A 15,584-nucleotide genomic window follows, 5' to 3' on the forward strand; every position below is an offset into this window, starting at 1 on the left:
ACTTTGTTTTATCATATAAACAATAATTCTGATTAAAATCTGCATTTATCCGCCCTTCGTAACTCTCTATTCGCTAATGAATATTTTTTTGCTCAGAAACGGATAAAAATAGTTAGGGTTGGCGCATTTTTATAGGTAGGGTCGGGTTACCCGAAACGGACATATTTTTTTTAGGCCTTATAAGGCTCGCCCCTTGCGTTATACATAGCTATATAACTATCATTGGATATTAACAACATGAACTTCAATACAAGCACACGTGGTACATTGAGCAAATAAACTCCATATGGTCCCTGACGTCATAACCAGAAAAAGCGCATATAGAAACCAGCTCTTACGCAATGATCTTTCAATTTAAAATTCTTGGTAATAGGAGAAGTTTCCATCCTCAAGCGAACGACTTATCCCGGAAGCCAAACCGTTCGTCTCCAAGGAAACGGGCCAGCTCCTCGGTGTAGGGACGGTAGAGATCAACGAGCAGCTTCCGGCTCTCAAGGAGCATGGGGCCGGCCGCCTGCTTCTTCGCGGTCGCGTAAAAGGCGCCTAGTCCCGCCATTGACTTCAGCGTGGGTTCACTGGGTTGCGCTGAAAAATATTTAAATGTTCCCGTATAAGCTCATTTAAAGCGAGTGTAAAGCAAGTTGACATGTTTACCATGTGTGTTAACTAGAAAACAATGAATTATGCATATGAACACACACTTTGTAGAGCACACTCCATAAAATAAAACAAGCGGACAATTGCCAGGACGCAGCAGATATTGTCAATTGTTTCCAGATGTGAAATTGTATTTTTTGTAAAAAATAAAAGCAAATTATAAATATGAATTGCATGCTGATCCAAGAGGGGAGGGGCGTGCACCCGGCGCCCCCCCCCCCCCCCCCCCCTAAAATATTCCAAGTTTACTTTTTATTTCCTTATAGGAGAAAACAAGTGATAAATTGCGTCCGGAATGCACCATTTTGGGCTAGAAATTATTAAATTTATTCTTGAGGGAGTAGTCCCAAACCCAACACATCCAACAAATCAGATTTCTGAGAGAGGGGCGCAAGTCAAAAAGACACCGCCCCTAACTTACGCCATCTCTAACGTGGAATCCTGGTGCCGACCTTGAAAAACGTCGTATTCTTATTGTTTACATACTAGTATATTTCAACAATATTTACGATATCTACCTATATCGAGAAAGCGACATATGCTGGAAATGGTTGCCCGGATATCACTCGTGTAGTCCTCGTTCCGGAAGACGAAGAGTTGCTCGCGTGGGAACACCTTCAACCACTCCAGCAGGTGCACGATGTAAAAACTCGTGTAAATCGGAGCCTGAAATATATTTACATGTAATACAGTAATATAAATAAATTAATGTTACTTGATGTTGCAAGAGACAAGATTTTTTTATATTTTGATATCAGCTTCGAGGCACTGTTTTGATTTAGGTGACAAGTATAAAAACACAGAGATTGCAAAGAAAATCCAAAACATTCATACGGAATAACAAATATACGTAATTAATTACACTTGATCGTTTCAAAATTCAGTAAAATACGTCGTTAAGCCTTATCACCATGGTGATGATTTGTCCACTTATGTTCTCCATGTTTGTATCTGTATCCGATATTGGTAACCGATGTATAATTATGTGAATTCTGGATGCCTGGCGACCCTATATTATTTGGTATCAATAAAAATGTTTAAAGAGTATAGAAAGGGTATGTAAATGTTGAAAAAAACACAAGAAAATAAACCGAAACAATATAACAGACAAGCGTTTAGGCCAACACATAGTGTAAACTATGTCATTAAATGCACGATTTCAGTTTAACCAAATTACTAAATCGTGTCTTCTCAATTATTTTATATATTGGTAGTCAGCAGGCAATGCCCTTTCAAATAGAACAATACTTTAAATGACCACTTCGGGTGCGAATGATCGGAGTTCACAACCGGATTCGTCATAATAAAAAAAATATGTCTGTTTCCTGTAACATGCTGAAAAAAAGATGGGTCGGTAGGTAGGGATTTTTGTTTTTTTTTGTTTTTTTAATGTCAATGATCCAATATTCAAGTTTATTTCAGGTGAATTATTTTAATAAGAATTCAGTGTGATATATAGATTCAATCTTTCTGCCACTTATAAGCTAAAACTGCTAGCTTGACAGCCATCAAAACATAAAATACATCATCATTGTAATAAATCAAGACTAAGTGATTTTTTCACATCTATATATAGGTGAAGCTTGACAAAGAAACAGCATTGTTTATCAGTTATTTTTAGCCATGGTACATGTATTTCAGTTGTAGAATGCATCCTGTTGAAGGGCAAGCCATGGGTTCGACTCCCAGCGGTGGCAACATTATGTGCAATTTTGAGCATTGTCAGTATGTTCACCAGGGAAGCAGTTCATCTTTAGACTTTGCAAATATAACCCAGTGAAAGAGTGAATCAAAGAACATTTAGACAATTTATTTTTTGCAAATGTTTTAAACAAAACTTTCAAAATGCATACATTTTCTAATAATAAAACATGATATTATTACACAGTCTATCTTAAAATAGTCTGTGTAATAATATCAAGTTGTATTACAATTAAATGTACATGACAACTATTATAAAATAAAATGCTGTTACAACAAGAACAGGCAAGAATCTCCACAAAACATAATTTTATATAAATCAATACTTCGATTGATAAATGACTAGAATCAATGACTAAACCATTTAACTCTTAGAGGCTGTCAGAATTGTACAGATCTTTGGGATCAGTGTAGACCCATGGTCTACGCTGTTCACTGCTTGGACACTTAAACCTTACCTGCTGACTCGACAGCGAAAAGTGTAAAATAACAGATTGGACTGGAATATGTTTAAATAGACTAGAATCAGTATCAAAAAAGCTTAGACTGACTAATAAAAAGTAATACCATTTTCTTTTTTAAACAGCAAAACTAGTACACGTACAGTACCTTAAATAGTTTCCACAACTTATTATTTTTAACAATTTTCAGTGTTTTGAAAAGATCTGCTGTATTAGATCCACTGTTCATTCTGTAAAAATCTCAAGCACGATAATCAATGTAACTTTCAATAGAATACCTTGTTGTTTTTTTCCTTTTCTGGACTTGACTAGACTACGGGGGTTAAAACATTCCCAGAGTCAAAACTTGGTAAAATATGTTCTGACTCTGACGAACATATTATTTAGTTAATGCATCTTCTATATGTAATCCAGTGCATCCTTGTCAAATTCCGATATGCACCAGCGATTGTTTAGTTGCAACGACATCTTTCTTACTTTAACTTTCACTTTCAGGTTTATCTTTTTTTCCGGAAGTAAACAAAAGCATTTAACGTTCCTATTGCCAGTATTGCAACATCGTATTTTTCATAAATGGCAAAACCATAACAGTTTTGTTATAGAACCACGGACCTATAAACAAGGTCCGTGATAGAACTAAACTATAACACTGACAACGATCTACGTAGTTCTCCTTTCACTTTCATTAAAATTGACAGGAAGTTAGCGTGCACCTGTTTTCCGTGCTTTTTAGACCATGTGGTATGAAAAATGTTTATTTTTCTGTTAACTCATTAAAAACTTATAAGAATATTTTTTAATTAACTGGAGATATAATAAAAAAAACTTAAAATAAATGAACAAAATATATCCTAGCATTGTTGTTTTTCAAAACCATTGCACTTAGCGAAAAAGCGGAAGGTATCCGTTAATTTGCATAATGGGCGGAGTTAATATTACGTCATTGAGTTTGAGTGCTGCTAATTGACTAGGTTACCGATCAGATTCCAGATCGATAATCACTTGTTACTTCGGGTGTAAATTGCTCTTGCGGGTTAAACAAACATTCAGATTATGCATTGAGGCTCCTTTCAGATGATACCGACTCTCACACCGAAATATCCCGTGTCAAAACTGATTACAAATGGATGATGCGTTGATTTCGGGTCATTTACGATTCCTGTGCGTCAAAACCCGGGAGCTTGGGTCAATTGAAAGCCCTGCAGTTTAATGTCACAGCCATTAAGGTTTTTGCCATTGTTTCAACTTGCCAAACCGTAAACGTTTGTAACTATGCAACGATTCGGACACTACCAAAATATTTAAATTATCGTTGTCATCATAGGCCAGAGATCGCTAAAAATCTGACTTTTCGAATTTTTGGGCATAAAAAAATTGCGGTCGGCGGTAAAAAATTACGGTCGGTCGGGTTACAGGAAACAGACATATTTTTTTTTTTAGGCCTTACCATTGGTTCCAGCATTACAGTTTTAGAGTACTCAGAACTTGTCAAAGCCAGGATACTTGTTGCCCATGTATCGTGTATTTACACCGGGCACGTTTAACTTAGAAAGCTATGGAACCCGGATGTCCTTGTATCGCACCCAAATGTCCTTGCTTCGCACCCGAATAATATCTAGATGTGACCGAGATATGTTCACTTCTATATCATTCCAAAGTCCCTTAAGTCGTGTTGACGTCATGGCGAGGTTAAGACATAATGCAGCCAATGGGCGAAAGCAGGCCTTCATAATTACTAAGAAACAAAAATGGGATCGCCCCATATCAACATTTTCCAATGGCACGATATAATGATGAACATTTTAGTAACCCTACGTTTAAACAAATCTATACCTTTAGGGACTTCCTGAACTTATCGTCGTAGATGCAGTGTCGGATCGTATGTTTTGAAGTGCACTCATACCAAAGGGGCACCGAGGCACTTACGTGCTCATGAAACGACTGCGCCGAGTTGCCATATCCTCCGTGGAAATAGTGCGAGTACAACCTGAAAGTAAACGAGAGTAGTTTTTGCACGGTCGAGAAAATAAGCGACAAAACACGAACTGAAAACAAACGAGAAAATCTGCATGGTCGTGAAGAGAGTGGCGTAGAAAGAGCGGATATACGAAAATGGTGGGAAACTGCAATGAAATGAACGACAATATTTGCACGGTCGTGGAAAGTGTGAGAGAACAGCTAGGAAATGAACGAGTTTTGGCACGGTCGTGGAAAGAGTGTGAGTACAGTTGAAAAAAACGAGGATATTGGCACGGTCGTGGAAAGAGTGGGGTACAGCTTGAAAATTACAGAGAAGATTGGCACGATCGTGGAAAGAGTGGGGAACTGCTGGAAAATGAACAAAGATCGTGGAAAGAGTGCGGGTACAAGTGGAAAATTAACTAGGATATTTGCACGGTCGTGGAAAGAGTGGGGTACAGCTGGAAAATTACCGAGAAGATTGGCACGGTCGTGGAAAGAGCGGGGTACTGCTGGATAATGAACAAAGATATTAGCACGGTCACGGATCGAGTGGGGTACAGCTTGAAAATTACCAAGAAGATTGGCACGATCGTGGAAAGAGTGGGGTACTGCTGGATAATGAACAAAGATATTAGCACGGTCACGGATAGAGTGGGGTACTGCTTGAAAATTACCGAGAAGATTGGCACGATCGTGGAAAGAGTGGGGAACTGCTGGATAATGAACAAAGATATTAGCACGGTCACGGATCGAGTGGGGTACTGCTTGAAAATTACCGAGAAGATTGGCACGGTCGTGGAAAGAGCGGGGTACTGCTGGATAATGAACAAAGATATTAGCACGGTCACGGATCGAGTGGGGTACAGCTTGAAAATTACCAAGAAGATTGGCACGATCGTGGAAAGAGTGGGGTACTGCTGGATAATGAACAAAGATATTAGCACGGTCACGGATAGAGTGGGGTACTGCTTGAAAATTACCGAGAAGATTGGCACGATCGTGGATAGAGTGGGGAACTGCTGGATAATGAGCAAAGATATTAACACGGTCACGGATAGAGTGGGGTACCGCTTGAAAATTACCGAGAAGATTGGCACGATCGTGGATAGAGTGGGGAACTGCTGGATAATGAGCAAAGATATTAACACGGTCACGGATAGAGTGGGGTACCGCTTGAAAATTACCGAGAAGATTGGCACGATCGTGGATAGAGTGAGGAACTGCTGGATAATGAACAAAGATATTAGCACGGTCACGGATAGAGTGGGGTACAGCTTGAAAATGAACAAAGCTTTTAGCACGGTCGTTGAAAGAGTGCGGATACAGCTGGAAAATTACCGGGAAGATTGGCACGGTCGTGGAAAGAGCGGGGTACTGCTGGATAATGAACAAAGATATTAGCACGGTCGTGGAAAGAGTGGGGTACTGCTGGATAATGAACAAAGATATTAGCACGGTCGTGGAAAGAGTGGGGTACTGCTGGATAATGAACAAAGATATTAGCACGGTCACGGATAGAGTGGGGTACCGCTTGAAAATTACCGAGAAGATTGGCACGGTCGTGGAAAGAGTGGGGTACTGCTGGATAATGAACAAAGATATTAGCACGGTCGTGGAAAGAGTGGGGTACTGCTTGATAATGAGCAAAGATATTAACACGGTCACGGATAGAGTGGGGTACAGCTTGAAAATTACCGAGAAGATTGGTACGATCGTGGAAAGAGTGGGGTACTGCTGGATAATGAGCAAAGATATTAACACGGTCACGGATAGAGTGGGGTACAGCTTGAAAATTACCGAGAAGATTGGCACGATCGTGGAAAGAGTGGGGTACTGCTGGATAATGAACAAAGATATTAGCACGGTCACGGATAGAGTGGGGTACAGCTTGAAAATTACCGAGAAGATTGGCACGATCGTGGATAGAGTGGGGTACTGCTGGATAATGAACAAAGATATTAGCACGGTCACGGATAGAGTGGGGTACAGCTTGAAAATGAACAAAGCTTTTGGCACGGTCGTTGAAAGAGTGCGGGTACAGCTGGAACATATACAAAGATATTGACACGGTCGTGGAAAGAGTGCGGGTACAGCTGGAACATATACAAAGATATTGACACGGTCGCGGAAAGAGGGCGGAAACAGCTGGAAAATGTACAAAGATATTGGCACGTTTATTGATTGATTTGGAATATAATCTGAACATAAACAACGCGACTGCAAATTCAAAATATACGAAAGTGATATTTACCTACTTAAATTAATATGGCTTTAGCATGTACATGTATATTATTCATACACGATTACAACAAGTTAGTGATTTTGCAATAACCTTTCTTTATCGTTTACTTATAATGGACCCTGCAAATGGCTACAGTATACCTGTCTACGGGATCCCTGAGCATCAGTAGCAATTTTACGTTGGGATTGATGTGCTTGGCGGCGTAGGGCGTGGTCCAGAGCAGTTCCTCGGCTCCGGGTGAGTTCTGGGGCGTGTTCGACTCGAGGAACCGGTCCCAGATATCCATGGGGTCGCCATGGCCTAGAAAACATAGACTGGAATTTGCATACATGTTTACAGCTCAAAACTTTATTATTAATCTGTGTTTCCGTCTCCTGTGAACTTACTGGCGACTTCAGTATGAACATCTTTCAGTTTTATTACTTATATTACTGTAAATTACACGGATAATCTATAACTGATTAGAAAACACATGTTACAGTAACTACGTGAAGGCTTGACAAACACAACTGTGTCAGTGTTTGCGATGGACAAAAAGACTTCAAAACTATTCCATTGAATCGTTTATTATCACGCTTTTTTTGTGAAAATTGGTTGACGTCAAATGTGTTCGTAACGTTGCTTGAATAGTTATACTGATTTTTCAGGCCTTTAATAATCTTTGGCTAGTTAAAATATGTCATTATGACAAATTTATTCGAGTATCACTCAAAGATATTTATCAGAATCGAATAGTTTAATTGTCCCAACATTAGCAGAGGCATAACTTTACAATCCAAACAACCTTTCAAACACCTGACTTAGTTTAATGAATGTTCACATACCGGTTATTTTATTGTGGTTTCCTTTTGGACCCACCCCTTTCTGTATAATGGTGGTTTGAAACTGGTTGGTGAAATCTCTCAAGGTCATGCCCTGCTTCAGCTTCCCCGCTTTCTCCTCTGGAAAAGCATACATTTGTCTATAACTCATTTTTAGTCATTTATTTGACATATGAGTAAACACCATGCAACAGCCTTTCAAATGATACCAACATATTATGGGGTCACCAGTCAACTGTAACCCCGGCCCACCAGGTCCGGGGGTATACCGGGGATAGCGTGGCCAAATGGGCCGTGTTTTAATCTTCCAGGTGGCCCGCAGTGCCGAGTGACAGCGGTGGGGTTTTTTCGCGTCAAAAATAGCGGAGAATGGGCCTAACCTAGGATGTCCCTGATGTGCAGGGGCTTTTGGCATGGATTTTACCAGCATTTTGTCCCTGCAGGACGGGAAGTTTACCGAGCGAAGCTCGAACCAGGGTATGGTTTCCTGCGCCCCGTACATTCCATATCGGGTCACCAACTAACCCCGTAACGTATATATCATGTCAACAACCTATTAACATTGATCAAGACGCCAACATAATCAGGGAAATGTTTCATTTATTCATCGGAAAATGGACGCCATTTTGAAAAAAAAATCCGTCAACGTACAATTATTTGGACTAGTTGGAGGCGTGATATATTGACACGATTAGTTATACATCGGACACATTTATAATTTAAAATGTACACGGAGACCGAAAATATTAATTAGCGTAAGAAAAACAGAAGACAAAGGCATGTCCGCATTTCACCATTTAAAGGGAATAGACACCAAATGATACCATTGCAGGAAAAACAGAAACTTGTCAGAAACTTACTTAAAATTGAAATCGCTGTGCACAACAAATCTTACTTGCTGATGTATCACGTTGCTTTCGACACATGTATATTTCACCGTTTTTGCATATTTTCTAAATCTGAATTACCGGGGTTTGTCTACAACGTAAATCCCAGTCAATTTAAAAATAGCATCGGTGTATGTATCTGTATTAATCAAGTGATTTTCACATGCTTGATACACAGACTATAAACTGGGAAACCATTTTACGCTATTTTTAAACGGGTAAACACAGGTGAGACAACGACGAAATATTCTTTTAATCATGTAAAATGATGTATGTATAACTGGCATCATACAAGTTTGTATTGTTGAGTCTATACTTGTATTGAGGAAATACTGTACGTTTTTGACGATTTTGGGACCATGTGGTGTCAATCCCCTTTAATAAGCTCGAAATTTTGTTGAATTAAGCGGACACAAAATCCTTGGTTATGGGGTACAAGCACAAGCAACCCAGCCCATATAATGATTGATGATGGATAGTCAATAAATTTGCAAAATCTACTAGTCTAAGATATAAGTTTGCTCTGAAAGAGACCGAACGTACCACGCTTAATCGTTACTATTTCTATTTTACCACTTATTTAGATAACCGATTGTTCATAGCCTAGTTCAAATTAAAGACGTTGCTAACATCAGATCGTTAAAGAAATAGATTTCTCAAGTGAAAATTGAGCAATATGGACAGTATTATTCATACGTATCGCTAAATTCAAATAGACTTCCTAATCGTTTCTTAACAAAAAAATAAACACAAGTAAAAACCCTTTAAATAATTGCAGTTGTTCAGGTATTGTTTGTTAAAAAACGCTTTGTTTGTATGTTAGTTTAGATTATACTAAGCAATTTTCAAATACTTGACCACAGGGAACTTTGCCATTGCAAACATTCAACTATTTGCACAAGGGTTGAGCGACAAGTTTTATTCAAACAATACGAGTTTTCTTAAGGCTTTGAAAAATCCTATTCATTAGCTCCTAAGCTCCTGCAATTAAAACTGAAGACTTTAAGCATTAATATTTAATCGCACGAAGTAAATTTTTCAGTTATTGGTGAAAACGGAATGGCTCCACAGGCACGAGAGAAAAGAAGACAGTTTACCGATTTTACAAACTATGAGAAAATATACAAAGTAACAAAAACATTCTCATTTCTGGTACCATGTGCATGTAGTTCCATGTGGTTAGGTGACCTGCATTGGTTGGTATTCAATATTGGTCTTAATTGGATCAAAAAACGATGTAGCTAATCGGATTACTTATATTTTAATAACTGACTAAAAGAGTGAATGAAGTCAATGATGTATGACCCTAAGATTAATTTAGGGTCATACATCATTGACTTCATTCCCTCTTTTTCTTTAAAAGAAAGGCTATGAAAAACTAAACTTAAGTTGCATATTGAATACTTCCCCTGAACGGACTAAATGCACAGTATTTCATAGCCTTTCTTTTATAACCTTGAACGCCACGATGTTTCACACAGCTCGGCAATTTATAATTCCTAAGAGGGTTTAAATAATTAATTGAGCTCTTGATTCAAATATCGCAAAATACTATGGCACTAGTTGACGATATAGTGATTGTTTAGTAAAACAGCTACCTAAATATTTTAACACTATTAAGCATGGCTGCTTTTGTCGTATTTGAGCGGGGATCTTTGCCGTAGACCACCCCTAAACCATATTCCACTTTTATATTCATATCAAACTCTTGAATGTAACTATCACAAACTCTGTTAGAACTACATGTAAGAACTACATGTACAGATATCAAAGCACAAAACGTATATACTTAGCATATAGTCTTACCACCTCCCTCAATAGACAGCACAAAGTAACAGAAGGCGGATCATGTTTAAGGTTTCTCTGGGCATTTATTTTATTGATGAACTGATATCAATATAAGTTACCCATATCGGGTCACCTATTAACCCAGTAACGTATATTATATATGATCACGTCGACAACCTGTTGACATGTTAAAATGTTTCATTTATTCATCGGAATATTCATCGGAATCGGAAAGTAGACGCCATTCTGGTACGATATAAATTTGTTCGATATGGAACCGCGTGACCAGTCCTAGGCCAATGGTGTTGCGTCTTTTATGTTGGAGGCGTGATTTATTATTTTAAAGCCTACTACCCGCCAACAAAAGATAGCAGGGTATGATTACCGAAGATTTAGATGGTGGAATGCTACTTATGCATGATTGTGTTTTTAAATAATATGATTCCATAAAGGTTTTTGCACAAGTTTCAGACCCAAATATATCTTATTTGTACGTGACTCTGAAACTAGTCACTCTCTTCTATTCTTGTATGTCTACGACTATGATGAAACTTATCAATAAGTAGCAAAACTCACTTATCCAGAAGCGTTTCCATGACCAGTACCAGATCTCCTTGCCAAAGATGCCTCTGTTAGGGACGATGTCGGGGTGCAGGTGCAGACGCTTAAAATGGAGAACATTGTTAGACATGCGGCGTTTTATGACAAACACCAATCATTCCTTCAGAAAATTGATTGGAAATACTATTGGAAATATAATCGGCTCGTTCATATATAATCAGTCAATTTAGTTTAATCATAGTTTCATATATTATTTAAGTCCCGCAAACATGGCACTTAATATGCCACACAAACAATTTTCATCAATCAATGAACATAAGCGTGGTTTTAAAAGCTCATAGAAAAAGTGAAGCACCCGACTTGATACTGACAAAACCTACCAGAAAGGCATACTGGGATTAACATGAAGATTATCTAATAATATGGAACCAATATCATATGTATGACCTATGATATTGTTATTGTTTGAAACACAACACTAAAATAGCTCTCATTTAACGTTTCTAACATCGAATTATCGACTTACGCAGGGGCAGATCCAGCAATAAACGTTAGAGGGCGCGTAACTTAGGGGCGCAACCTTTTGGCATACGCCCCTACCTCAGAACCGAAAGTATATGGCATAAATTATATGCATAGGCGGTTGAGGTGAATCCCTTAAGAAAATTTTAACAATTTGTGATCGGAATTGGTGCATTTTAATCGTATTTTATTACTTTTTTCTCCCATTTTGAAATAAAAAGTAAACTTGGACGATTCTAGAGGGGACGTACCCTGCGAATACATCGTCATACCTTAAACAGGTCGGAGGTTCCGCTCTTGCAGATACCGATCAGATGGAAGTAAGGGAGGCACCGGAACTGGCCATTGTCGTACCAGCACGGGTTCTTGTATTCCGGTAAGAATTCAGGGGGTTTCTGTAGAGTAAATGGTTAAGTTATATATATGTACTGAACATACATTGTTGCATAACAGTGCATCTTTTTTCATTAAGTACCTTAAAGTTTTATACGAAATTCTAAAAGGGTCATAGCGGTCAAGCCCCATACCCCAATTTAGAGGCGTGGAACGGGATCACGGTACCGCACATAGCTCACACGTACCGCACATAGCGCACACGTTTCCTACATATATCACACGTATCGTACATAGCTCACACGTATCGTACATAGCTCACACGTATCGTACATAGCTCACACGTACCGCACATAGCGCACACGTACCGCACATAGCTCACACGTACCGCACATAGCGCACACGTACCGAACATAGCGCAAACGTACCGCACATAGCGCACACGTATCCTACATATATCATACTTATCGTACGTAGCTCACACGTACCGCACATAGCTCACACGTACCGTACATAGCTCACACGTACCGCACATAGCGCACACGTACCGCACATAGCGCACACGTACCGCACATAGCTCACACGTATCGTAGATAGCTCACACGTACCGCACATAGCTCACACGTACCGCACATAGCGCACACGTACCGAACATAGCTCACACGTACCGCACATAGCGCAAACGTACCGCACATAGCGCACACGTATCCTACATATATCATACTTATCGTACATAGCTCACACGTACCGCACATAGCGCACACGTACCGCACATAGCTCACACGTACCGCACATAGCTCACACGTATCGTACATAGCGCACACGTATCGTACATAGCTCACACGTATCGTACATAGCTCACACGTACCGCACATAGCTCACAGTATAGAGAGGTCTGTGGTGAGGAGAGGTTAGCACTCACAGTATAGAGAGGTCTGTGGTGAGGAGAGGTTAGCACTCACAGTATAGAGAGGTCTGTGGTGAGGAGAGGTTAGCACTCACAGTATAGAGAGGTCTGTGGTGAGGAGAGGTTAGCACTCACAGTATAGAGAGGTCTGTGGTGAGGAGAGGTTAGCACTCACAGTATAGAGAGGTCTGTGGTGAGGAGAGGTTAGCACTCACAGTATAGAGAGGTCTGTGGTGAGGAGAGGTTAGCACTCACAGTATAGAGATGTCTGTGGTGAGGAGAGATTAGCACTCACAGTATAGAGATGTCTGTGGTGAGGAGAGGTAAGCACTCACAGTATAGAGAGGTCTGTGGTGAGGAGAGGTTAGCACTCACAGTATAGAGGGGTCTGTGGTGAGGAGAGGTTAGCACTCACAGTATAGAGATGTCTGTGTGGTGAGGAGAGGTTAGCACTCACAGTATAGAGATGTCTGTGGTGAGGAGAGGTTAGCACTCACAGTATAGAGAGGTCTGTGGTGAGGAGAGGTTAGCACTCACAGTATAGAGAGGTCTGTGGTGAGGAGAGGTTAGCACTCACAGTATAGAGATGTCTGTGGTGAGGAGAGGTATGCCTCGAACCTTCCCGAGAAAAAAGCCTAGCTCAGATTGGCACCAAAAAAGTGTTTTTCTGTAGCGACTCTCAGGACAATTATTTAATAGAATGTGTTACGGTTTGATATCATAATTGTAAAATAAAGTACCAAAATGTAAAAAAAAAGGTGTCGGAGACCGGGTTCAAACCCGTGTGGCCAAAATTGCAGTCCAGCGTCTTATCCACTGAGCTACGACGGCTTACTCTAATCGGGTGACATAATTAAGTTATACACCTAACTCGGTAATATCACGTGATAACACCAATTAGCCAATCACGCATAAGGAATGAAATCTACTAGGTAGACATACCCAGTAAACTTTTTTAATGTAAAAATACGAAATAACTGCTAAACTTAAATAAATTGTAAACTATGTGGTTTCAAAGCATTGTACACATTAATACCAAGATTATGACAGTTTACGACACTTTTCTTTTTTCCTTGCAAATTGATCATCTGGTGCACAGTTGCTTTAAGGAAACAATTTTTAGTTTATAATAATTATGTTATTATAATTCTCATACCATGCAAAGAATATCTTCCACCCCGGTGTTACGCCGAGGTGCGGCACAGGGGTCCGGCATCCCTGGAAACTCGCTGCTTTCAGGGATCCCCGGCTTCAGGGGAGTGAGGCCCGTCAACTTCGCTGGGAGTTTCGGCTCGAACCGCCGTATGTCGAACTGGTTTCGCATGTAAGGTAGAGGTAAATCGCCAGTTGTTAATTGCTGATTGGATTTCATTGGTGCCTCTTTTTGAGTTTTTACCTCGCTTTTGGGTTGGTGATCTTCTTTCTTTGGTGTTTCATTCCGTTGCGCAATTGCTGGTTTTAAAATGGTATTTCCGTTCGATTCTTGAACAAGATTCACTGGTTTTGTAAATTTAGTTTGATTTGGCACAGCCTTGGGTGACTGTGGACGGACTTTTGAAGAGTTGAACAGCTGTGAGTGAGTGTTTTTTGTAGAGTTTTCAAAAATACGGATCAGTTTCGATCCCTTTTCCGACTTTAAAACGTTATAAACATACTTGGTGTCGTTTCGAATTATCTGTTGTTGTGGTCGAAGGGATTGGAAATATGCGCTTTTGTCATAGTGTTCCGTCGTACCATACAGAAACGTCAACGTCAGAAACATGAGGGCAAACGTCAAAATAAACGTACGTCTGACGCGCGTTATACATTCCGTTGTCTTTGATACTCTTTCTGTTTCCGATTTCATTTTAATAATTTCATAAAACTCCAGTTGTGAACCACAAAATCAGGGACTTAAAATCAGATTAGACGTTGTGTTCGATCTTCAGGTTTCATATAGGTCCAATTCCATCAACAATTATATTGTATCGGTTTATCGGCATGTTTTATCGACGTTTGTCTCCCGGTTGCTTTGAAGTTCTGTTCTAGACGCATCTCCCCCACTATTTGCACGCCTCGTAAGTCCTTTGTACACCATATATTGTCGATATTTACTCCTTCACCTCGCTGAAAGACAAAGGTGTTATAATCAATATCTAATAGTCTCATGAAATACCTCGTAACATTTAATTAAAAGTTAAAGATATGTTACGGCGAAATTGTGGCCCTTTTGGGCATTTTTCTTAGTCATAAAGTGAAATTATCTTATGGTCATACATTTGGTTTTTGTCATATTTATGTATGAAATCTGATTATTTACAGCCAGTACTAAAATTGAAAAATCAGTTGAGGAAACGGAGAAGCTACGACTAATGTCCTTTATTGAATCTGGGCCGAACATCTGCTGTCATCATCGCGCTAGAACACAGAGAATAATTGTGTATAGGAATAGTAGAGCGCGTACACGGCGAAGATGACGATAATAACGACGAGTAGGAGTACAGCGCTTTTTGTTTGACGAAATAAAGTGAAGCAAATCATTAGGAGTGTTAAAACTAAGATACCAAAAGCTGAAACTCATCGGCAAATGTTGATATTCGCTCAAATATTATCTTAGAAGACCACAATTGTCACTTAATAACTACTTTGTTGTTGCGTCATTTGTTAATTAACATCATCACGTGATGTTATCAATGTGTTGTTAAAAGGTAAAACTATCCATCATTTTTGTTCAAGTCCTGGTTTAATGCGTCGGTTTCCTAC

General features: G+C 39.5%; 1 protein-coding gene across 1 annotated transcript; it reads right to left on the reverse strand.

Annotated features, from left to right (window-relative positions):
- Nucleotides 1-388: 388 nt before the first annotated feature.
- Nucleotides 389-14,688, reverse strand: LOC128225674 (carbohydrate sulfotransferase 15-like). Its single transcript, XM_052935582.1, has 9 exons — nucleotides 13,999-14,688; nucleotides 11,875-11,997; nucleotides 11,087-11,183; nucleotides 7,848-7,955; nucleotides 7,164-7,323; nucleotides 4,672-4,806; nucleotides 2,859-2,877; nucleotides 1,176-1,323; nucleotides 389-585 (listed from the first exon to the last, which is right to left on the reverse strand). Exons 1-9 carry the CDS (start codon nucleotides 14,686-14,688, stop codon nucleotides 389-391), a joined length of 1,677 nt encoding a protein of 558 aa, XP_052791542.1.
- Between the last annotated feature and the right edge of the window lie 896 nt (nucleotides 14,689-15,584).

Source organism: Mya arenaria, chromosome 3, assembly GCF_026914265.1.
Source record: "Mya arenaria isolate MELC-2E11 chromosome 3, ASM2691426v1".
NCBI lineage: Eukaryota > Metazoa > Mollusca > Bivalvia > Myida > Myidae > Mya > Mya arenaria.